Below are 23,255 nucleotides of genomic sequence, written 5' to 3' on the forward strand. Positions count from 1 at the left end.
TGGCCAAGACCTGTCTAGGCTATGCAAGTTCCCATGCCAGGTGGTGAGGAGATTTTTTTTCCCTGCCAGAAGTCAGACAGGGAAACATACTCCTATGAGGAGGGTGGTGATAGCTAGAGATGAGGCATGTGTTGCAGATGTTGTACCAACCATCTCTCTTTGTGGACACACACAAGCCTCCCTCAACACATGCACTGACACTCCTGCTGCTCTCTACCTACCAGCCTCCTAGAACTTCACACCCCATAACCCAGCTCCTCTCCCAGGTTCACACACCAGTGAACGCTTCCCCAAGCCTCACAAGGGCTGAGGAAGCCCAGCTCAATCTCACCCCTAAGAAGAAATAAGCAAGACAGGAGTTCAGTGAACTACATACACCCCAGTGTTTATTAACTCCAGATTAGTGTGACAGGCACAACGCTGCATCCATGGAATATCTCCCCACACTCTAAGCTTGTTCCTTCAGCCTCTTCAGCAGCTCCCTCAGCTGCTCGATCTGGGCAGTCACGCTGCTCTTGGCAGTACCGCCCATGGCCGTGTACTGCTCCACGCTGTTGACAACGTTGAAGACCTGGGAGACGTCGCTGCCAAACAGGGGGCTGGGGGGGGCAAAGGCAGAGGTGTCAGTGGAGAGCGCTGGGTGCTCTTGGCTGCCTTTACATGCTCACTGCCTGCAGAGAGGGTGAGGGAGTGGGGACGGAGCCTTTTTCCCAGGGAAAGGCCTCCTGCAGCCCTGCTTCTGCACTTCTGGTGCCTGACAGTAGCTGCTTGTGGCAGACCAGAGAGTCAGCTCCAAGGGGAGAATGAGCAAGTTCGGAGCCCAGCTCCTCAGAGGGCTGGTGCTTCCAGGTCAGGGCATGAATTTCTTCCAGTCCCTCCCAACAGCTGCTGCCCATGCCCCGCTGGAGCTGAAGGGTAGTGGTGTTGTCCCCCTTCAGTGTGTTCAGGCCCAGCAGTAGCAGCACTGATATTCAGGCCAGGAGGATTTTGGGGTGCTGTCTGGCCCAGGCATTTTGGGGAAGGGCACCATAAGGAGGCTGATGGCTGCCTGTTGAGGGGAGTCATGGCAAAAGAGTAGGGACGATACAAACCTGATGCTCTTCAGGTCATCCAGGCTGAGATTATTGATGGTCGTGCCTTTAGACTCGGCGAGGTGGACGGCCTTCCCGGAGGCAGTGTGGGCTTGTCTGAATGGCATCTGCAGTGAGAAGCAGAGGCCGCAGTCAGTGACCAGGCAACTGGGGTGTTTTTCAAAGGAAAAAATGGATGTGCTCTCTTTTTGGGTTGGCTTGTTTTCACTTAGGGCAATGCCATGTGAATCCAGGTTTGTTGACCCAGACTGATCATCACCTGGGGACAGAACAGAAGGCCTCATCTCAGGCCCTCGCTGAGCAGTATTCTGCATCCAAAGAAATCACAGCTCCAGGTCTCCTTCTGATACTTACTCCTTTACGAACCAAGTAGAGAGCCAGGTCAGTAGCCAGCATGTCAGGGCTCAGTGCCTTCTCCATGTTCTCCTTGTTGATCTGCAGAAAGGAGGGTCAGAGGGAGACATTATCATCAGCTCCTCCTTGGCGACATGTTAGTGGTCACAGTGAGGGGACTTCATCTGGAAGGGACTTGGCTCTAAAAGGACCCTCAGACCCCCTGAGCAGCTGACAGCGGGGGCCATAATGAGCAGTATGGGTGAGGCACCGAAGAGCCTTCATGGTAGGACCAGTCTTGAGCTCTCTTACCTGTGTTACTCACAGAATGTGCACCCCAACCGTGTTCACTAGTGAGAGGCTGAAGCCTTACCTGGAGGGTAGAAATGACTCCCGTGGCAACCTGGAGCACAGCATTCAGGGTGTCCACAACATCAAAGACGGCCTCCTTGTCCTCCTGCATTGGGACAGGGTTGGAAATTGCTGTTAAGTCAACCTGGTGCAGCCCAAAAGCCCAACAGCCTGAGCGGCCCAGCCATCAGAGCAGCCATGTCATCCCAGGGGCTCCTGCTGGGGGCCGGGGTGTCAACTGCAGCGTGCCGTGCCTCAGCCCCTTTCTCAGCACCCTGCACACAAGCAGGATCTGTGCAGGGAAATATAGTGGCAAGACTGCTCGACAGCAGAAGACGGCTGTGTCTGCTCAGAGAGATGGTGTGAAAGCTAACATGTCTTTTACCTGCAGATCCTTGTTGTAGGTGCTTGGAAGTCCTTTGAGAACCATGAGAATAGCAGCCAACTGCAGAGAGAAACAGGCGAGGCAGTTACAGGAAGAGAAGCACATTGCCCCAGCAGAGGTTAAGAGCCTCGACTGGGCACATTTCTTTACACAGAGGCAAGAAGAAGGAAGATTCTTCAGCCCCAGTATGAGCTGTTTCCCCATCCCGCTTCTTTCTTTAGCAGGCTCACCCGTCCAAACACTCGTCCAGCTTTGCTGCGGATCAGTTCCAGACTATCAGGATTCTTCTTCTGAGGCATCAGGCTGCTGCCAGTGCTGCAAGAAAGGTATGTGGAATGTAAGGGTGGGCAAGACCCCAGTCCCTACAGACACAGGCTAAAGACAGGTCATGCAGCACAGTGACCCAGCCCTCCAAAAGCGACATGTAGGTCCCCCTTCCCTGGACACCCTTCTAGGGTGTAGAAAGCAGTGAACTGAGTGTGCTCAGTTTGTCCTGTTTCCCACAGCAAAGCCTTTGGGTTTGCAGTCTTGTCTGGAGCTACCATGCAGTCCCACCTCTCCGAGAGGAAGCGGAAAGGAGGCTTGCCCCCCAAGCCCCTCCAGAGGTGGTATCAACAGGCCAGCCTAAGTGTTGCTGTGACCTCAGCAAGGGAGGGCTGTGGTTGTGCCGCCCTGAGAGACAGGAAATCTGTTAGGATTGCAAACCCGGCTAGTCAAGGAAGGGCTTTGGCAGGCATTGCCAGCAGAGGAGGAAGTTCTCTCTGCCAGCAGTTGCTGGGGAGGAGTGCCTGCTGAATGCAGGCTTGCTTGAGTTACCAGAATGAGAAATAAGTGATCATTACTGAGGAATATTCACCCTAAGGCTGCCTTTCTGCCAACTTTTAATGCTGTGTCAGCCTTGTGCAGCAGGGAGACCCCAACCACTGTCTCACTCTCTCATGTGAGGATAGCTGAGGAGGAGAGCCTGACGGAAGGGCTCTCTGCCCAGAGACCTACCTATAAGCATCAGAGAGGGTTAGAAAGCCAAACTCGCTGGTACTGTAGATGATGAGATCTTCAGCCATCTTGCTAAGGTGGATCATCAGCAGGGTGGCAACAGAGAGGAATTCCACTGCAGAGAAGGCAGGAAATCAGGAGGTGAAAAAGGTGCTTGTTTGCTTGACAACCCAGGGAGCTCTGACTGGAGCTTAAACATGAGCAAACAGATTTTCTGTATAATGACTTCCTAGTGAGGGATTTCAGTCCCCCTATTAAAGGAGGTCAACTGGAAAGGTATCAGATGCCTGCTTCTAACAGTGGTGGGAAGGTGTGATTGGGTTGTGCTTACCCACAAAGTCTCTCTCGCTAACGGCATCCATGCTGTTCAGGCTGATGGAAGCAAAGTCCAGCTCTGTAAGGAAGGTGATGGACAGAGGAGGTCAGGCTTGGCATGACTGGAGCAGGCTGCCCAAGCATGCAGGTGACTGTGGGGCCTTGAGTAGTCCCCGGAACACAAACATGCTTAGCAGGGTCTTTGTTATAAGCCCCAGGCAACCAGCATGCAGCAGAGGTGGCTCTGTTTATGCTCCCACCTTACAGGCGCCTGCTGGCTCCCTGCAGTAAAAAGCTTTCTGGCTTACCGAGTCATTAGGAGCTGCCTCCCACCTGTGTCACTGAGCATCAGCTCATACTAATTTTTTTTTAATTTATTACTTTCCATCCCCATGTTAAGGTGCTGCAACACATCCAAAATAACATCAGGACAATGTGTCAAAGCTTCCCCAGCTCCCAGATACTATGAGTAGACCTGTGCCTCAGTCACAGGGAGACATTTACCACTACGCAGAAGCTCTCTATCAATTGCCAGTGGGTTGCCAGCCAGAGCACCGCTGCCAGGGGAGAAAGAAACAGAAGTCATGCATGATATCCTGCACACTCCAACCAAAACTGAGCTCTAGCAGGCAGTGATGACACCTCTCTGAAGATTTCCCTCCCCTAGTTCATTTTGGTGTCACACAGTGTGGCCTGAGGCTCAGCAAACACTGAACTCTGGAGTAAACCAGAAGTTCTCTTCCAAAGAAGAAGGTTTGCTTGATGAAAGCCTTGTAGTTCTTAATTTCAAGAATGGAGAAGAACAGTATCTCTGTGGTGAGAGTCTTCTCTTTGGAACAGTCTTTCTTTGGTGAGAAAAGCAAGGCTTGCACCATCGCAGCTCTGCAGCGCATATGGTATACTAACCCCAGTGGTTCAGGGGATGTAAAGATCTGCCTCTTAGCCATTTCGCAGAGCAGAGTGAGGCCCACGGATTACATGCAAAGTAAACTTTACCTTCCCAAAGGCAAGACGTTGATCCTCCTCTTCACTTCTCCCAGGCGCTCAGAATCACGGGTCAGAGCAACAGCATGGCTAGAAAAGGACATGAGAGATGAAACACCTGAAGTCCGAAAATGTCACACAACCCAAGAGGTAAGAGTGGCCAAAGGATGGAGCGTACAGGGTGTCAGCCTCCACTGCCGACTCAGTGCTTGGGTCCCCGCTTGGTCAGAGCCGCACAGGAACATGGGGAGCTCCTGTTCCAGTTTGCAAGGTTACCTCTGATTTGTCACCACCCCTGGGTGCCCCCTCAGAGGATAATGCTCTTCTAGGCTCCAGCTGAGCAGGGCCCCAAGGGTGGAGAAGGCTTTCTCCAGCCAAGTGTGAAAGGTGGTTACCTGAGCAAGAACTGGCTCCATCTGATGGGCTGAGCTTTCTGCAGGTGGGTGTAGCCAGGCAAGATAACATCAATTTCTCTGCATGTGAAAGGAGAGAAAGAGGTGAGCAGCAGCTGTCAGGATAGAAGGCAGTGGCAGGTACACTCCAGGGGTTTCTAGCAAGGTCACAAAGAGAACACCTTTAGCTTGTGCTGTGCTCAAGCTGGTCTATCTCTTCCTCTCCCTGTCACCTGCTACCTAAGCACACTGGGTTGAGATCTCCCGATCTTCCAGCGTGGTGCATCTGCCCTAGGCCTCCCTGGAAAATTGCCTGGTACGCTAATCCTTCTCTGGCAGGCAAAGATTCCCCAGTCCACCACCATTTGGGAGTGTGGTTTGTGAGGAGGAGGGTTAGACAGGGAGTTAGCACAACTGAGCTTTTCTCCTACGTAGCAACTTTGAACATGTTTCAAGTTCCCCACTCCTTCAGATGGATTTGGTGCCTTCTAGTCTTGCGTGGACTTCCAACCTCAGCTTCTTTGCTAGGACACACTGAGGGAAGAGGAAGGTCTCTGTGACATGAACTGTGGAGAAAGAGAGTCCGTTGTCTTTCCCTGTGCTACCACACACGGCCTGTCTGTAACTTCCTCCACAGGAGACCCTGCTGCTGCCCGGATTGGTGTCAGTCAAAGAGCGAGCCTAGAAGTCTCCTGGCCCTGCAAGGCCAAGGCCGTGGATTTGGAAAAGGACTTACATGGCAGCACGTTCCACCAGGGTCTTGATGAGCTGCAGGAGGTGAGTGGAGATGACAGAGAGGGAATTCTTCATGAACAGCTTCAAGTCAGTCACAACCTGTATGAGATTGGCCAGTCAGACAAAGCAGAATGTGACATACTTAGTGACCAAATATTGTTCAGCAGAAAGCCTTGGCAGAGTTATCCCCTCCTTTTTCTGTGTGATGGGAAGGGACATCTTCCTCTTACCAGATGCATCCCTGGTCACTGATTTGTGAAAGCCGCTGTAGCTTGCTGTCCACGAACAGAACCAAAGCCCATTCTTTTCAGTGGACTTCTCAGGTATTGTCAACTTTGGATCAGAAAATCCCCAACCGACACAAGTCGGTCATCATTAGAAGGACTGATCCTGAAAGATGCATGGCACCCAGCCAGTAAAGTCATGGTTTCTGTAGGCTTTCAAAGTGATGTCAGTGGAAGTTTGTGGCCTTTTACCACCAAGAAACAATTCTGCAGAGCCCATTGCCCTGTGCGGATGAGTCACTGCAGTGTCACTAATTTAAAGCCCTAGGGAGTATGTGCTGGAGACTGTAAGGGCATGTGAAAAAATGGCATTAAGAAATTTGATTAAGGAGCTGAGGTGGGGGAGGCATACAGAAGGAGGAAAAACAACCAGTTCTGTACATACCTGATCATTCCTGCTTCTTCCAGTGTGCAGCTTTCCAGCTATGTCTCCAATCAGCTCCTGAGCACAAGAGGAGGATTTCTATCAGTGCCTCTGTACTCGAAGCAGGAGACTCCACATGAGCAGACCTCCTCCCTGCCTGGAAGGGACTCAGCTCTAGGATCCTGTGAGTAGCCCTGGGATCTCTTCTGGGGAAGGGCAAGTTTGGGTTCTGTGCTTGTACAGTGCCCCTTCCACAAAAGGGGTCTTGGAGACACTTGATTGTGCACCTGGGGTTTCAGTGCCACAAGGTCCAGAGGAAGTTCACAGTGGGACAGAGGCGCATGCGCTTAACGTCAGGCAGATCTAGCTACAGAGGAATGGGAGCAAGAGGTTAGAGGACCCAAACCTTTAGTCTGCGTTCGTTGGCAGTGTGGATATCCTCATCGCTTTGGGTCACCACAAAGACTCCTTTAGACCATTCCTCAGAGATCTACAACATCAGCAGAAACACGTGTCAGCCACTACGGTCACCCTGCTGCGCGTGGAGGCTGTAAGTGTCCCCAGCAAATACCAACTTCTGCCATCCCAATGGAAACCAAAGTGTTAAGTCGCACGCGAGCTCTGGCCTTCCTGTTCTTTCAGGCCAAGGCTGGCTGCTTGCTGTATCCAGATATTCTGTACTGCCCTTGGTGGGATTCCTCTCTCTACCCATGATGATCCTGCAGTGTTATGGCTACAGGAGGATTTAAGCATTGCAACGAGCAAGTGAGCTGAAATGTCAGTGATTGCTTTAGTATTGTCCACAAAGATTTTCCTACACAAACAGTGTATAGAGTCACCATTGTCCATGGTGGGTGAGCAACAACAATGGATATTTTAAAAAGCACTTAGCTGCTGACTTCTCTTCCCCCTTATACAATGCTATGCCTTGCCTCCTGCTAACTCGGGCAGGCAGACTCAAAAGGATCCCAAGTGCGAGCAGAAAAAGAATATGCCTAATTCATACTGCAACGATTCCTGGTGAATGTTCAGTCTGAAGAAGATGGGCGGGCAGCTCACACTGAGCGCACCTCACCGAGGCACCGGGGCTGCCACAATGAGCATTGACAATGTGCTCATCAGCGCTTCAGGCTCTCACTGGGGGCTTGTCAGCTGGTTCACATCCTTCAGCAGGATGCAATTTGAGTATTGATCCCCTGCCCAGAATGTCTCCAAGAGTACTGAGGGCAATACACGTGGGTCTGTCATGTCTATGATTTAGGACAGCATTCCCTTTCAGGACAGCACTTCAGCACATGCCTAATTCTAAGGAATAGGACATGAGGACATTTAAAGATGCTTTTTAGAACAGCAACTCAGGGAGGCTACTACAGATGCTGTGAGAAAAGTAGCCATTCATTCCAGCACATGTGACAGATGTGAAGGAAATAAATACCTTTTCCAGGCCACTCAGGATCTTCTCCAGCTCAGTTTTAGATAGGATCCCAGCCTTCTCCAAGGCTTTGGCATAAGCCATGCTCCCCTGGATATCAACTTCAGACAGTCTCTGATCATAGGTAATGGAAGCATTGAGAATCTCCATGACTGGATCTGTGCTTCCACTGAATCTTCCTCCCCAAAGTTTATCTCCCTGAGAGAGAGGAAGAAGCAAATTAAAGAGGCCTAATAACTTCAGTTAAGGTCCTATGCACTATGTAATGTCCAATGATCTGTTTATCCAATATAGAGGCCACGCTCAGCTACGTCCTTTCAGGGTGGCAGCACTGACCAGAAAGGCCCCTGGACTTCAGAACCTTTGGCAAGTAGTTGAAGAGGTGGAGAACATGTCACTGTCACTAGCATTTAGCCCTTGAGCTGTGAGGTCTGGCTCAGGAATCCTCCAGATACTTTACCTCTGCAGGGAGTCCTTGAAATTACTATCAGGGCATATGGTGCAAGACCAGCATGGATTCCTCTTTTGAGGCAGCTGCAGGTCAAAAACCCTTTGATAGCCTTTTAAAGGGGGAAAAAAAAGTAAAGAAGTAAGGAATATAGTGAAAGCCAGTATCCTCTAAGTCCTTTTTGAGCTAACAGAGAGATTTTTCTTTGATTGACAGAGAGCTGTGGGCCAGCACAAGCCACATTATGAAGTGTTTGAAGTTACCATCTCCAGAGTCCACGATGTGCTTGCAAGCTTTGGCATAAAATTAGCATAAAACTGGTTAAGGTGCAGCCTGCAGAAAGGGAGGTCTCGGTACCTTTCAGCATCAGGAATGTTCAGAAAAATAAATCAACAAAAAGGTTCTAAAACACATAGACACAAAAGTTGTTTTTCCACCTAAACCAAGATTCATATAGTAACCTCACACACTTGAATGTGTCATCTACAGAACTACTTCACTGGGTGACCGAAGACAGGTACACCATTCCACCTATGCATCACAGCAGGGTGTGCGTAAGCTTTTTTCACCAGTGAGTCAGCAACTGAATGGATTCACTAGCTAAGAGCAGTGTATGTCACTTGATCAGAAGCTTTTTGCTTGCCCAGGTGTGACACCCCCTGAAGCCCTAACTCTGGCAAACTTGCACTGAAATGGATAGGAATTTTACTTGTGCAGAGACCTTACAACTTATCCAGGATTTTAAAAACAACTCTCCAGTGCTAGCAGGCACAAAAAAGAAATTGGAGGACATTTAAAGGAAGGGCCTAAATACAGTTGCCATTGCAGAGCGGATAATAATTACTAATCTACTTGATTTTTTAAACACCTCTGTCAAGTCTCCTCTCATGCTGTACACGATAACTACCATGGACAGCAAGAAGCTGGCGGGACAGTTGCAAGCTAATCTGTGCCAGGGCTTTATCAGTCAGACAAAACACTGTTGAGTAACCTTAGAAGCTTTTTCCCTAGTGACTGTCTCCATGTCTCTGCCGATCCCTGCTGAAACAACGTGCTTGAGAGGACAGCAGGAGAAGAGCCTACAGAGGTAAGAGCGTAGGCACGTGCTTTTCAATATCTTTAAGGCAGCTTTGTCAGAAAGCTGAGGGAAGGCAGAGGGGGGAATCAGAATTGAAAAAGAAAAGTGTTAGAGGTCCTCAGCGTGCATTTGGTGCCCACAGGAGTATGGCATAGGGGATGCTAAGTTAAAGGCCAGTACCAGAGGCTAAGTGCTTGAATGGGGAACAGGTATATCTAGGCATCTAGGTATAACTTCAGTATTATGGGTTTCCATCAAAGTAAGAAGTGGGTCAGCAGAAACATTGCAACACATACATTCACAGTCAAGAAATCAAAACTGAAAGATTAACTTTAGCTAGCTCCAGGACTCTGGTTAGAGAAGTGGCTAGTACAGTCTGACAGCTGACGGACACTTGCTGACGGACACTTGTCTGTAACGCAAAGCAGAGGAGGCCAGGGTTGTAGGAGCCATTTGGAAGGCAGAAAGCATGACTCACTAAGCTGACTAGTCACGTCTCACCTACCAGGCACAGAAACTGAAAATGCAGCTTTTGTACAGAGAAGTGTTTACACGAGCTGCTGTAAAGTACCTCCTGCCTAAACACAAGTCATCAGGAATGAACCGCATCAGTTATTAGTCTCTCCCAGGTAGAGGGAAGAACCTGAAGGCAAAGGCAGGCTGCTCAGCCAGGGACTTAAACTCAGTTGAGCTCGCGTCTGCCAGAGCACCCCGGGACTGCCCCCCGGAGAAGCAAAGTTCACCCTCACCTCGGCTGCCATTTCGGACGACGTTTTGCTCGTGTGCGCAGCGATCCCGGCAACTGGTGCAACCTGCGGAACAGCGAGGTGAGGTGAGGTGAGGTGAAGTTCTGCCGCCGGTCCCGGTCCCGGTGCCGGTCCGGCTGCAGGACGGGGGTCCCCGCTGCCCGCCCGGCCCCTCCGGGAGCCGCGGCCCCGCTCACCCGCTCGGCAGCGCAGCCCCGGCTGCTCGCTCGCTGCTCCCCGGCCCCTCCGCCCCGCTTTTACACGCCTCGGAGCGGGGCTGGCGGCTCGGTCCGCCCCGGCGGGGCGGGGTGTCCCCGGGGCCGGCCCCGCTCTGGTCCCCCCTCCCCTCATACCACCCGGCTGCACAGGGGTGGTTGTGCTTTGCCTGAGGGAGTGTGCTACTACGGCGTGTTTTTTTTCCCTGTGCGCTGTCGGAGGCCTTTGAGGGAGTGCAGGAAGCGCAGCCCAGTTTTCTTGTCCCCTTTTGGTTTTTTCTGCCTTTTAAGCAGCCCTGTTGTCACAGGACCGTAGGGTAATTCAGGTAGGAAGGGACCTAGTCCAGCCGTCTTTCCTATGTTCTTCTCTGTCCTACTGTTCATCCCCTTTCTGAGTTGAAGTCTAGGGCACAACGGGATTGCATGATTAGGGCGTGCTAGCAGAGAGGACACAGGCAGAGTGACATGGCTAGCATCAGGCAGCCACTGGCTACCCAGCCTGAATGAGCAAGTACCTTTTGTGGCTGAGTTTCCAGTCTGCTGCCTTCAGTATCAGTCCAGAACAAGGCTCAAACTCTCTATCTGGATTCATAGCCAACTATTAATTCACTGCTTCTCAAACATTTCCCCGTATGATCATTTTTTTCTGGGGTGATGTCCGTGTTCCCTTTCAGACTTCCAGGCTTGCAGATGCACAAAGCATCATGCTGTCTACACTGAGAAAACTGCTTTGAACCATTTTGTGGCCAGGTTCCTTCCTCTTCTGAAGTCCCTAATTTTTAATGCTTCTCTTGTCGTGTTCATCTTTTATGAATGTCTGTCTTTATTCGGGGCTTTGACAGGAGATTGCTGAGGATTTGGAAAAATAGTAATCACTAGATTTACATCCAGAATAAATCAAATACAGGAAGAGGCTTTACCTCGTGGTGTTTGTGATATGGGCTCAAGATTGGCTATGTGGAACATGCGCAACCCATTCAAAGACTGGTCTCCCTCAGAGACCAGTTGTGACCCACAGGGCTGAAAAATGGAAGGTGGGATCTCTATGACACTTTCAGAGTTGCCCTGTATCTACTTTGCTATTTGTGTTTTCATGTCATTAACGCTATGTACGTGTGATACATGACAGTTTGATTTCTAAATATTACCTGTATTTAAACAGTTACGTGGTTAAATATACCAGTGAAAGCTCCAGTTTCTGTTCCATTAGTTCCAGGCCTCTTTGTAATTTTTTCCATTTATCTGTATGTGCATCTCTCTGTAACGTGAGGAATAGAAATGGTTGAAGAATCACAATGAAGTTGGTTTGTGTTGCCCCTGGCAAAGAGGAGTCCAGGCTAGATGGACACGTTTGGATATTGCTGTCTCAAATTCATCCATGGTGCCTGCAGGGGATGTTGCAGTCATGCAGTGCATCTGTTGTCACAACTCTCTTGTGGTGGCAGAGAAATGTAATTAGCTCAGCTTCTTCAATAGAGAGCTAGGGGATAAAAAGACCAGGCACAGCAATTTCTGTAGGAGACAAAATATTCAGCAGGATTTTTCCAGAGTGTAAAAACAGGTTAGAGATCTTTTCCTTGGGGGGAGCCAGAGAAGAGTTCACTACTTTTTGTAATGTTTCAGGAGCCCTTCTGTAGGTTTGTAATCTGCTTGGGTGTCAGATCAGAGTTACATTAGTCATCTGCTGAGACTTTCAGTAGTTCATGATCAGCCTACATGAATTCTTGGCTTAAGTCCCATCTTGTGGGGAGCAAGGATTTAAGACCCAAGTCCAGAGTAGTGTCCAAGCCACTGACCCTTCTGTCTATACAGATCTTCCTGTGCTAAGCGACAGGGCTTTAAAAACCCAAATCACAATGAGTCGTAGGGTGATGGTGAAAGTCTGAAGACACTGTGGACCACACACTGCTGTCATGTCTGTGGAGCTTCAGAGACCTCCACAGGTCCCTCCCAATCTAAATCATTTCACAATTTTAAGACAAGGGTGGATGGGTGGGAAGTACCAGTGATTATGAACTACTCATTTAAGTAGGAGACCGAGATGTGATAATCTGCTAATCTCCCTTTTCCTTTCAGTTTGGCAGGGCCCTGTGTCACTCAGCACTGGCCACGAGGAACAATGCCAGACATTTGCTGCTGGGAGCGAGAGAAAATCTAGTCAGCTGAGGCCTCTGAAGGTACTGAGCAGGAGCTAGAAGATACAAATAGGGAAAAAGAGTGGAGTGGCACAGATCAAGAAAGCTTATGGGAGGAAAAAGAACTGTGAGGTGGAGATGAGGAGATATCCCTTCTTCTGACTCTGTAGGTGTTGGGTATTGGTGTCACCTCTCCCTCTCTTGCTCCTTTCCCCTATCAGCTAAGTGTGCATAAGTGATTTCCTGGCTACAGCTAACCTATCTGGAGAGTGAGACACAAGTGCCAAAACAGAAACACAGCAGGAGGTAACAGAGCAAACACAAAGGAGGTTTATGGAGTGGTGATTGAAATGTGCTGCTCTTTAAATGCCAGGAGAATAGATCGGGTTTAGGGCCAGAATAAAGGGAGACTGAGGGTGGGGGAAGTGTTGAAGAAAGGGAAGTTTTCTATTGCTGGTTCTTCTCCCCCCGTGTTTAAAGCACAAATGCTATGAAGGTAGGATGAAAGCACTTGGTGTCTCCTGGGGTACTTTGTTAATGGCAGGAGATTTAGCTCGTGGCAGTTTGTACTGTCTGTGCTGCAGCCCTGAACCTAAACATGGTGAGGCAATGCTTGCATTACTGCCATTACCTGTGTGTGTTACCGAGTTTTGCAGTACTGAGTCAATAACGTGTTGCTGCATCAGCATGGAAGGCAGGGTCCTGAGGAAAACACCAGCTTTAAAATGCTGTGACAGAAAAGAAATTGTCCATGGCAAAGCTAGCGCTAGTGTGCTGTGGGTGTCAGGTAGACAACTGTTCTTTCTCTACCTTTTGAATCAAGTAGCAGGCATATTCCATCCCAAAATCACTGCAGAACAATAGTGGGGAATAATGTTTCAAGTGTTTGTTTAATCAAATATTTTCACCCTGTGAAAGACACAAGGTTGCTGCATTCTCATTCCCCAAGTAAGGCTTTTCCTCATCTTTGTTCTGATTATATTTTTTTAAGGAGAGAAGGAAGATAGTATAAGATTTGTGAGAGGCAGCCAGCCATGCCAGTCTCTTTTCAAGCATTCTGCCCCAGCTAGCTTGGCCTGGGTCACACAGAGGAAAGAGCTGGACCTGGGACCATGCAACCCCTGTGCTCCAGTGTAAGCCAGAGCCAAAGGTGGTTTTGTGATGGGCTGGAATGACCTGCCTTCCATGCCCTCTACCTACCAGCTCCCCAGAGCTTGAACACCCCATAACCCATCTCCACTGCCAGGGAGGGGGAACCCCTATTCTTTCACACCAGTGAACGCTTCCCCAAGCCTCACAAGGGCTGAGGAAGCCCAGCTCAATCTCGCCCCTAAGAAGAAATAAGCAAGACAGGAGTTCAGTGAACTACATACACCCCAGTGTTTATTAACTCCAGATTAGTGTGACAGGCACAACGCTGCATCCATGGAATATCTCCCCACACTCTAAGCTTGTTCCTTCAGCCTCTTCAGCAGCTCCCTCAGCTGCTCGATCTGGGCAGTCACGCTGCTCTTGGCAGTACCGCCCATGGCCGTGTACTGCTCCACGCTGTTGACAACGTTGAAGACCTGGGAGACGTCGCTGCCAAACAGGGGGCTGGGGGGGGCAAAGGCAGAGGTGTCAGTGGAGAGCGCTGGGTGCTCTTGGCTGCCTTTACATGCTCACTGCCTGCAGAGAGGGTGAGGGAGTGGGGACGGAGCCCTTTTCCAAGGGAAAGGCCTCCTGCAGCCCTGCTTCTGCACTTCTAGTGCCTGACAGTAGCTGCTTGTGGCAGACCAGAGAGTCAGCTCCAAGGGGAGAATGAGCAAGTTCGGAGCGCAGCTCCTCAGAGGGCTGGTGCTTCCAGCTCAGAGCATGAATTTCTTCCAGTCCCTCCCAACAGCTGCTGCCCATGCCCCGCTGGAGCTGAAGGGTAGTGGTGGTGTCCCGCTTCAGTGTGTTCAGGCCCAGCAGTAGCAGCACTGATATTCAGGCCAGGAGGATTTTGGGGTGCTGTCTGGCCCAGGCATTTTGGGGAAGGGCACCATGAGGAGGCTGATGGCTGCCTGTTGAGGGGAGTCATGGCAAAAGAGTAGGGACGATACAAACCTGATGCTCTTCAGGTCATCCAGGCTGAGATTATTGATGGTCGTGCCTTTAGACTCGGCGAGGTGGACGGCCTTCCCGGAGGCAGTGTGGGCTTGTCTGAATGGCATCTGCAGTGAGAAGCAGAGGCCGCAGTCAGTGACCAGGCAACTGGGGTGTTTTTCAAAGGAAAAAATGGATGTGCTCTCTTTTTGGGTTGGCTGTTTTCACTTAGACAATGCAATCTGAATCCAGGTTTTCTGGGGTGTGAGGAGGGGAGCCGTTAGGAGGTAAAACTCCACCTGTAAATTACTATCAAGTCCACCCGGCAGCAGTTCCACTACTTGGGATACATGTAAAGAATGGGTTTCCAGCTTTCGTGTTTGTTGACCCAGACTGATCATCACCTGGGACAGAACAGAAGGCCTCATCTCAGGCCCTCGCTAAGCAGTATTCTGCATCCAAAGAAATCACAGCTCCAGGTCTCCCTCTGATACTTACTCCTTTATGAACCAAGTAGAGAGCCAGATCAGACGACAGGATCTCAGGGCTCAATGCCTTCTCCATGTTCTCCTTGTTGATCTGCAGAAAGGAGGGTCAGAGGGAGACGTTATCATCAGCTCCTCCTTGGCGACATGTTAGTGGTCACAGTGAGGGGACTCCATATGGAAGGGACTTGGCTCTAAAAGGACCCTCAGACCCCCTGAGCAGCTGACAGCGGGGGCCATAATGAGCAGTATGGGTGAGGTCCTGAAGAGCCTTCATCTTAGGACCACTCTTGAGCTCTCTTACCTGTGTTACTCACAGAATGTGCACCCCAACCGTGTTCACTAGTGAGAGGCTGAAGCCTTACCTGGAGGGTAGAAATGACTCCCGTGGCAACCTGGAGCACAGCATTCAGGGTGTCCACAACATCAAAGACGGCCTCCTTGTCCTCCTGCATTGGGACAGGGTTGGAAATTGCTGTTAAGTCAACCTGGTGCAGCCCAAAAGCCCAACAGCCTGAGCGGCCCAGCCAGCAGAGCAGCCATGTCATCCCAGGGGCTCCTGCTGGGGGCCGGGGTGTCAACTGCAGCGTGCCGTGCCTCAGCCCCTTTCTCAGCACCCTGCACACAAGCAGGATCTGTGCAGGGAAATGTAGTGGCAAGACTGCTCAAGAGCAGAAGACAGCTGTGTCTGCTCAGAGAGATGGTGTGAAAGCTAACATGTCTTTTACCTGCAGATCCTTGTTGTAGGTGCTTGGAAGTCCTTTGAGAACCATGAGAATAGCAGCCAACTGCAGAGAGAAACAGGCGAGGCAGTTACAGGAAGAGAAGCACATTGCCCCAGCAGAGGTTAAGAGCCTCGACTGGGCACATTTCTTTACACAGAGGCAAGAAGGAAGATTCTTCAGCCCCAGTATGAGCTGTTTCCCCATCCCGCTTCTTTCTTTAGCAGGCTCACCCGTCCAAACACTCGTCCAGCTTTGCTGCGGATCAGTTCCAGACTATCAGGATTCTTCTTCTGAGGCATCATGCTGCTGCTAGTGCTGCAAGAAAGGTGTGTGGAATGTAAGGGTGGGCAAGACCCCAGTCCCTACAGACACAGGCTAAGACAGGTCATGCAGCACAGTGACCCAGCCCTCCAAAAGCGACATGTAGGTCCCCCTTCCCTGGACATGCTTCTAGGGTGTAGAAAGCAGTGAACTGAGTGTGCTTGGTTTCTCCTGTTTCCCACAGCAAAGCCTTTGGGTTTGCAGTCTTGTCTGGAGCTACCATGCAGTCCCACCTCTCCGAGAGGAAGCAGAAAAGAGGCTTGGCCCCCAGCCCCTCCAGAGGTGGTATCAACAGGCCAGCCTAAGTGTTGCTGTGACCTCAGCGAGGGAGGGCTGTGGTTGTGCCGCCCTGAGAGACAGGAAATCTGTTAGGATTGCAAACCCGGCTAGTCAAGGAAGGGCTTTGGCAGGCATTGCCAGCAGAGGAGGAAGTTCTCTCTGCCAGCAGTTGCTGGGGAGGAGTGCCTGCTGAATGCAGGCTTGCTTGAGTTACCAGAATGAGAAATAAGTGATCATTACTGAGGAATATTCACCCTAAGGCTGCCTTTCTGCCAGCCTTTTAATGCTGTGTCAGCCTTGTGCAGCACAGAGACCCCAACCACTGTCTCACCCTCTCATGTGAGGATAGCTGAGGAGAATTACTCCCCAGAGACCAGAAACCTACCAGTAGGTATCAGAGAGGGTTAGAAAGCCAAACTCGCTGGTACTGTAGATGATGAGATCTTCAGCCATCTTGCTAAGGTGGATCATCAGCAGGGTGGCAACAGAGAGGAATTCCACTGCAGAGAAGGCAGGAAATCAGGAGGTGAAAAAGGTGCTTGTTTGCTTGACAATCCAGGGAGCCCTGACTGGACTCTGGAGTTACTTCCTAGTGAGGGATTTCAGTCCCCTTGTTAAAGGAGGTTAACTGGGAAGGTCTCAGAAGCCTGATGCTAAAATAGTGGTGGGAAGGTGTGATTGGGTTGTGCTTACCCACAAAGTCTCTCTCGCTAACGGCATCCATGCTGTTCAGGCTGATGGAAGCAAAGTCCAGCTCTGTAAGGAAGGTGATGGACAGAGGAGGTCAGGCTTGGCATGACTGGAGCTTGAATGGAGCAGGGTGCCCCACCATGTAGGTGACTATGTGCCCTTGCGTAGTCCCAGGAAAACAAACATGTTTAAGTCACTGTCTCATTGCAGTAAAAAGCTGTTCAAAAGAAAGGCTTTGGCTCCAGGACAGTGCATTACGGTGCCGTTGGGAGCCATGTATCAATGCTTCCCTCCCTCCTAGATATTACATGTAGTCCTGTGCCAATCAATTATAGGGAGACATTTACCACTACGTAGAAGCTCTCTATCAATTTCCAGTGGGTTGCCAGCCAGAGCACCGCTGCCAGGGAAGAAAGAAACAGAAGTTATGCAAGATACCCTGCATATCCCAACCAAAACTGAGCTCTAGGAAGCAGGGAAGGCACCTCTGAAGACTTTGCAGAGCAAAGCAAGGCCCAGTGATTACACAAACAGTAGACCTTACCTTCCCAAAGGCAAGACGTTGATCCTCTTCTTCATCTCTCCTAGGCGCTCGGAATCACGGGTCAGAGCAACAGCATGGCTAGGAAATGATATGAGAGATGAAGCACGTGAAGTCAGAAAATGTCACTTTCCTTCCCAAGCAGTATGCGGCCACGTCTGGAGCCTGGGATCTCCTCTCGAACAGAAGAGGCTTGAAATGGAGCCTAGGCATGAAGGCCCTTTGAAGTGGAACAGTTAGCAGCCATACAAGATTCTCCATGTTACCCCCTTAGCTAAGGTGTAACTGTGGCCAAAGGATGGAGCGTACAGGGTGTCAGCCTCCACTGCCCACTCAGTGCTTGGGTCCCCGGTTGGTCAGAGCCGCACAGGAACATGGGGAGCTCCTGTTCCAATTTGCAAGGTTACCTCTGATTTGTCACCACCCCTGGCTGCCCCCTCAGAGGATAATGCTCTTCTAGGCTCCAGCTGAGCAGGGCCCCAAGGGTGGAGAAGGCTTTCTCCAGCCAAGTGTGAAAGGTGGTTACCTGAGCAAGAACTGGCTCCATCTGATGGGCAGAGCTTTCTGCAGGTGGGTGTAGCCAGGCAAGATAACATCAATTTCTCTGCATGTGAAAGGAGAGAAAGAGGTGAGCAGCAGCTGTCAGGATAGAAGGCAGTGGCAGGTACACTCCAGGGGTTTCTAGCAAGGTCACAAAGAGAACACCTTTAGCTTGTGTTGTGCTCAAGCTGGTCTATCTCTTCCTCTCCCTGTCACCTGCTACCTAAGCACACTGGGTTGAGATCTCCCGATCTTCCAGCGTGGTGCATCTGCCCTAGGCCTCCCTGGAAAATTGCCTGGTACGCTAATCCTTCTCTGGCAGGCAAAGATTCCCCAGTCCACCACCATTTGGGAGTGTGGTTTGTGAGGAGGAGGGTTAGACAGGGAGTTAAGACAGCTGAGCTTTTCTCCTATGTAGCAACTTGAAACATGTTCAAGTTCCCCACTCCTTCAGATGGATTTGGTGCCTTCTAGTCTTGTGTGGACTTCCAACCTCAGCTCCTTTGCTAGGATACACTGAGGGAAGAGGAAGGTCTCTGTGACACGAACTGTGGAGAAAGAGTCCGTTGTCTTTCCCTGTGCTACCACACACGGCCTGTCTGTAACTTCCTCCACAGGAGACCCTGCTGCTGCCCGGGTTGGTGTCAGTCAAAGAGCGAGCCTAGAAGTCTCCTGGCCCTGCAAGGCCAAGGCCGTGGATTTGGAAAAGGACTTACATGGCAGCGCGTTCCACCAGGGTCTTGATGAGCTGCAGGAGGTGAGTGGAGATGACAGAGAGGGAATTCTTCATGAACAGCTTCAAGTCAGTCACAACCTGTATGAGATTGGCCACAGTCAGACAAAGCAGAATGTGACATACTTAGTGACTGGCCACTATTACTGCAAAGTAAACCCCTCCTTTTTCTGTGTGATGGGAAGATGCATCTTCCTCTCATCATTTGGTCATTTTGATGTGGTAATGTCACTGTCATCTTGCAATCCAGGAAGAGATCCAAAGGCCATTCTGGTCTGAGGTCTCCTGAAGTGAGGTGGGGGAGGAGTACAAAGGAGAAAAAACAACAGTTCTGTACATACCTGATCATTCCTGCTTCTTCCAGTGTGCAGCTTTCCAGCTATGTCTCCAATCAGCTCCTGAGCACAAGAGGAGGATTTCTATCAGTGCCTCTGTACTCGAAGCAGGAGACTCCACATGAGCAGACCTCCTCCCTGCCTGGAAGGGACTCAGCTCTAGGATCCTGTGAGTAGCCCTGGGATCTCTTCTGGGGAAGGGCAAGTTTGGGTTCTGTGCTTGTACAGTGCCCCTTCCACAAAAGGGGTCTTGGAGACACTTGATTGTGCACCTGGGGTTTCAGTGCCACAAGGTCCAGAGGAAGTTCACAGTGGGACAGAGGCGCATGCGCTTAACGTCAGGCAGATCTAGCTACAGAGGAATGGGAGCAAGAGGTTAGAGGACCCAAACCTTTAGTCTGCGTTCGTTGGCAGTGTGGATATCCTCATCGCTTTGGGTCACCACAAAGACTCCTTTAGACCATTCCTCAGAGATCTACAACATCAGCAGAAACACGTGTCAGCCACTACGGTCACCCTGCTGCGCGTGGAGGCTGTAAGTGTCCCCAGCAAATACCAACTTCTGCCATCCCAATGGAAACCAAAGTGTTAAGTCGCACGCGAGCTCTGGCCTTCCTGTTCTTTCAGGCCAAGGCTGGCTGCTTGCTGTATCCAGATATTCTGTACTGCCCTTGGTGGGATTCCTCTCTCTACCCATGATGATCCTGCAGTGTTATGGCTACAGGAGGATTTAAGCATTGCAACGAGCAAGTGAGCTGAAATGTCAGTGATTGCTTTAGTATTGTCCACAAAGATTTTCCTACACAAACAGTGTATAGAGTCACCATTGTCCATGGTGGGTGAGCAACAACAATGGATATTTTAAAAAGCACTTAGCTGCTGACTTCTCTTCCCCCTTATACAATGCTATGCCTTGCCTCCTGCTAACTCGGGCAGGCAGACTCAAAAGGATCCCAAGTGCGAGCAGAAAAAGAATATGCCTAATTCATACTGCAACGATTCCTGGTGAATGTTCAGTCTGAAGAAGATGGGCGGGCAGCTCACACTGAGCGCACCTCACCGAGGCACCGGGGCTGCCACAATGAGCATTGACAATGTGCTCATCAGCGCTTCAGGCTCTCACTGGGGGCTTGTCAGCTGGTTCACATCCTTCAGCAGGATGCAATTTGAGTATTGATCCCCTGCCCAGAATGTCTCCAAGAGTACTGAGGGCAATACACGTGGGTCTGTCATGTCTATGATTTAGGACAGCATTCCCTTTCAGGACAGCACTTCAGCACATGCCTAATTCTAAGGAATAGGACATGAGGACATTTAAAGATGCTTTTTAGAACAGCAACTCAGGGAGGCTACTACAGATGCTGTGAGAAAAGTAGCCATTCATTCCAGCACATGTGACAGATGTGAAGGAAATAAATACCTTTTCCAGGCCACTCAGGATCTTCTCCAGCTCAGTTTTAGATAGGATCCCAGCCTTCTCCAAGGCTTTGGCATAAGCCATGCTCCCCTGGATATCAACTTCAGACAGTCTCTGATCATAGGTAATGGAAGCATTGAGAATCTCCATGACTGGATCTGTGCTTCCACTGAATCTTCCTCCCCAAAGTTTATCTCCCTGAGAGAGAGGAAGAAGCAAATTAAAGAGGCCTAATAACTTCAGTTAAGGTCCTATGCACTATGTAATGTCCAATGATCTGTTTATCCAATATAGAGGCCACGCTCAGCTACGTCCTTTCAGGGTGGCAGCACTGACCAGAAAGGCCCCTGGACTTCAGAACCTTTGGCAAGTAGTTGAAGAGGTGGAGAACATGTCACTGTCACTAGCATTTAGCCCTTGAGCTGTGAGGTCTGGCTCAGGAATCCTCCAGATACTTTACCTCTGCAGGGAGTCCTTGAAATTACTATCAGGGCATATGGTGCAAGACCAGCATGGATTCCTCTTTTGAGGCAGCTGCAGGTCAAAAACCCTTTGATAGCCTTTTAAAGGGGGAAAAAAAGTAAAGAAGTAAGGAATATAGTGAAAGCCAGTATCCTCTAAGTCCTTTTTGAGCTAACAGAGAGATTTTTCTTTGATTGACAGAGAGCTGTGGGCCAGCACAAGCCACATTATGAAGTGTTTGAAGTTACCATCTCCAGAGTCCACGATGTGCTTGCAAGCTTTGGCATAAAATTAGCATAAAACTGGTTAAGGTGCAGCCTGCAGAAAGGGAGGTCTCGGTACCTTTCAGCATCAGGAATGTTCAGAAAAATAAATCAACAAAAAGGTTCTAAAACACATAGACACAAAAGTTGTTTTTCCACCTAAACCAAGATTCATATAGTAACCTCACACACTTGAATGTGTCATCTACAGAACTACTTCACTGGGTGACCGAAGACAGGTACACCATTCCACCTATGCATCACAGCAGGGTGTGCGTAAGCTTTTTTCACCAGTGAGTCAGCAACTGAATGGATTCACTAGCTAAGAGCAGTGTATGTCACTTGATCAGAAGCTTTTTGCTTGCCCAGGTGTGACACCCCCTGAAGCCCTAACTCTGGCAAACTTGCACTGAAATGGATAGGAATTTTACTTGTGCAGAGACCTTACAACTTATCCAGGATTTTAAAAACAACTCTCCAGTGCTAGCAGGCACAAAAAAGAAATTGGAGGACATTTAAAGGAAGGGCCTAAATACAGTTGCCATTGCAGAGCGGATAATAATTACTAATCTACTTGATTTTTTAAACACCTCTGTCAAGTCTCCTCTCATGCTGTACACGATAACTACCATGGACAGCAAGAAGCTGGCGGGACAGTTGCAAGCTAATCTGTGCCAGGGCTTTATCAGTCAGACAAAACACTGTTGAGTAACCTTAGAAGCTTTTTCCCTAGTGACTGTCTCCATGTCTCTGCCGATCCCTGCTGAAACAACGTGCTTGAGAGGACAGCAGGAGAAGAGCCTACAGAGGTAAGAGCGTAGGCACGTGCTTTTCAATATCTTTAAGGCAGCTTTGTCAGAAAGCTGAGGGAAGGCAGAGGGGGGAATCAGAATTGAAAAAGAAAAGTGTTAGAGGTCCTCAGCGTGCATTTGGTGCCCACAGGAGTATGGCATAGGGGATGCTAAGTTAAAGGCCAGTACCAGAGGCTAAGTGCTTGAATGGGGAACAGGTATATCTAGGCATCTAGGTATAACTTCAGTATTATGGGTTTCCATCAAAGTAAGAAGTGGGTCAGCAGAAACATTGCAACACATACATTCACAGTCAAGAAATCAAAACTGAAAGATTAACTTTAGCTAGCTCCAGGACTCTGGTTAGAGAAGTGGCTAGTACAGTCTGACAGCTGACGGACACTTGCTGACGGACACTTGTCTGTAACGCAAAGCAGAGGAGGCCAGGGTTGTAGGAGCCATTTGGAAGGCAGAAAGCATGACTCACTAAGCTGACTAGTCACGTCTCACCTACCAGGCACAGAAACTGAAAATGCAGCTTTTGTACAGAGAAGTGTTTACACGAGCTGCTGTAAAGTACCTCCTGCCTAAACACAAGTCATCAGGAATGAACCGCATCAGTTATTAGTCTCTCCCAGGTAGAGGGAAGAACCTGAAGGCAAAGGCAGGCTGCTCAGCCAGGGACTTAAACTCAGTTGAGCTCGCGTCTGCCAGAGCACCCCCGGGACTGCCCCCCCGGAGAAGCAAAGTTCACCCTCACCTCGGCTGCCATTTCGGACGACGTTTTGCTCGTGTGCGCAGCGATCCCGGCAACTGGTGCAACCTGCGGAACAGCGAGGTGAGGTGAGGTGAGGTGAAGTTCTGCCGCCGGTCCCGGTCCCGGTGCCGGTCCGGCTGCAGGACGGGGGTCCCCGCTGCCCGCCCGGCCCCTCCGGGAGCCGCGGCCCCGCTCACCCGCTCGGCAGCGCAGCCCCGGCTGCTCGCTCGCTGCTCCCCGGCCCCTCCGCCCCGCTTTTACACGCCTCGGAGCGGGGCTGGCGGCTCGGTCCGCCCCGGCGGGGCGGGGTGTCCCCGGGGCCGGCCCCGCTCTGGTCCCCCCTCCCCTCATACCACCCGGCTGCACAGGGGTGGTTGTGCTTTGCCTGAGGGAGTGTGCTACTACGGCGTGTTTTTTTCCCTGTGCGCTGTCGGAGGCCTTTGAGGGAGTGCAGGAAGCGCAGCCCAGTTTTCTTGTCCCCTTTTGGTTTTTTCTGCCTTTTAAGCAGCCCTGTTGTCACAGGACCGTAGGGTAATTCAGGTAGGAAGGGACCTAGTCCAGCCGT

At 50.4% G+C, this 23,255-nt stretch overlaps 2 protein-coding genes across 4 annotated transcripts; both read right to left on the reverse strand.

Moving 5' to 3' along the window:
* Positions 1–359: 359 nt before the first annotated feature.
* On the reverse strand, positions 360–10,002 carry LOC127024267 (argininosuccinate lyase). Of its 2 annotated transcripts, none has more exons than XM_050908722.1 (16): positions 9,938–10,002; positions 7,666–7,860; positions 6,637–6,720; positions 6,252–6,308; positions 5,584–5,681; positions 4,851–4,928; positions 4,468–4,545; positions 3,976–4,028; positions 3,488–3,550; positions 3,157–3,271; positions 2,391–2,475; positions 2,161–2,220; positions 1,798–1,881; positions 1,446–1,526; positions 1,092–1,198; positions 360–599 (listed from the first exon to the last, which is right to left on the reverse strand). In XM_050908722.1, exons 1-16 carry the CDS (start codon positions 9,947–9,949, stop codon positions 449–451), a joined length of 1,401 nt encoding a protein of 466 aa, XP_050764679.1. In that variant the 5' UTR covers positions 9,950–10,002; the 3' UTR covers positions 360–448. The 2 variants fall into 2 exon arrangements, with proteins under 2 accessions (XP_050764679.1, XP_050764680.1); XM_050908723.1 differs by having other exon boundaries at positions 9,932–10,002.
* A 3,638-nt stretch (positions 10,003–13,640) lies between these two features.
* LOC127024268 (argininosuccinate lyase-like) lies at positions 13,641–22,754 on the reverse strand. Of its 2 annotated transcripts, none has more exons than XM_050908724.1 (16): positions 22,694–22,754; positions 20,421–20,615; positions 19,392–19,475; positions 19,007–19,063; positions 18,649–18,746; positions 17,919–17,996; positions 17,396–17,473; positions 17,199–17,251; positions 16,855–16,917; positions 16,547–16,661; positions 15,792–15,876; positions 15,565–15,624; positions 15,202–15,285; positions 14,850–14,930; positions 14,373–14,479; positions 13,641–13,880 (listed from the first exon to the last, which is right to left on the reverse strand). In XM_050908724.1, the coding sequence occupies exons 1-16, from the start codon at positions 22,703–22,705 to the stop codon at positions 13,730–13,732; spliced, it is 1,401 nt and encodes a 466-aa protein (XP_050764681.1). In that variant the 5' UTR covers positions 22,706–22,754; the 3' UTR covers positions 13,641–13,729. The 2 variants fall into 2 exon arrangements, with proteins under 2 accessions (XP_050764681.1, XP_050764683.1); XM_050908726.1 differs by having other exon boundaries at positions 22,688–22,754.
* Between the last annotated feature and the right edge of the window lie 501 nt (positions 22,755–23,255).

The sequence above is a fragment of the Gymnogyps californianus genome, chromosome 20 (genome assembly GCF_018139145.2).
Source record: "Gymnogyps californianus isolate 813 chromosome 20, ASM1813914v2, whole genome shotgun sequence".
NCBI classification, from domain to species: Eukaryota; Metazoa; Chordata; class Aves; order Accipitriformes; family Cathartidae; genus Gymnogyps; species Gymnogyps californianus.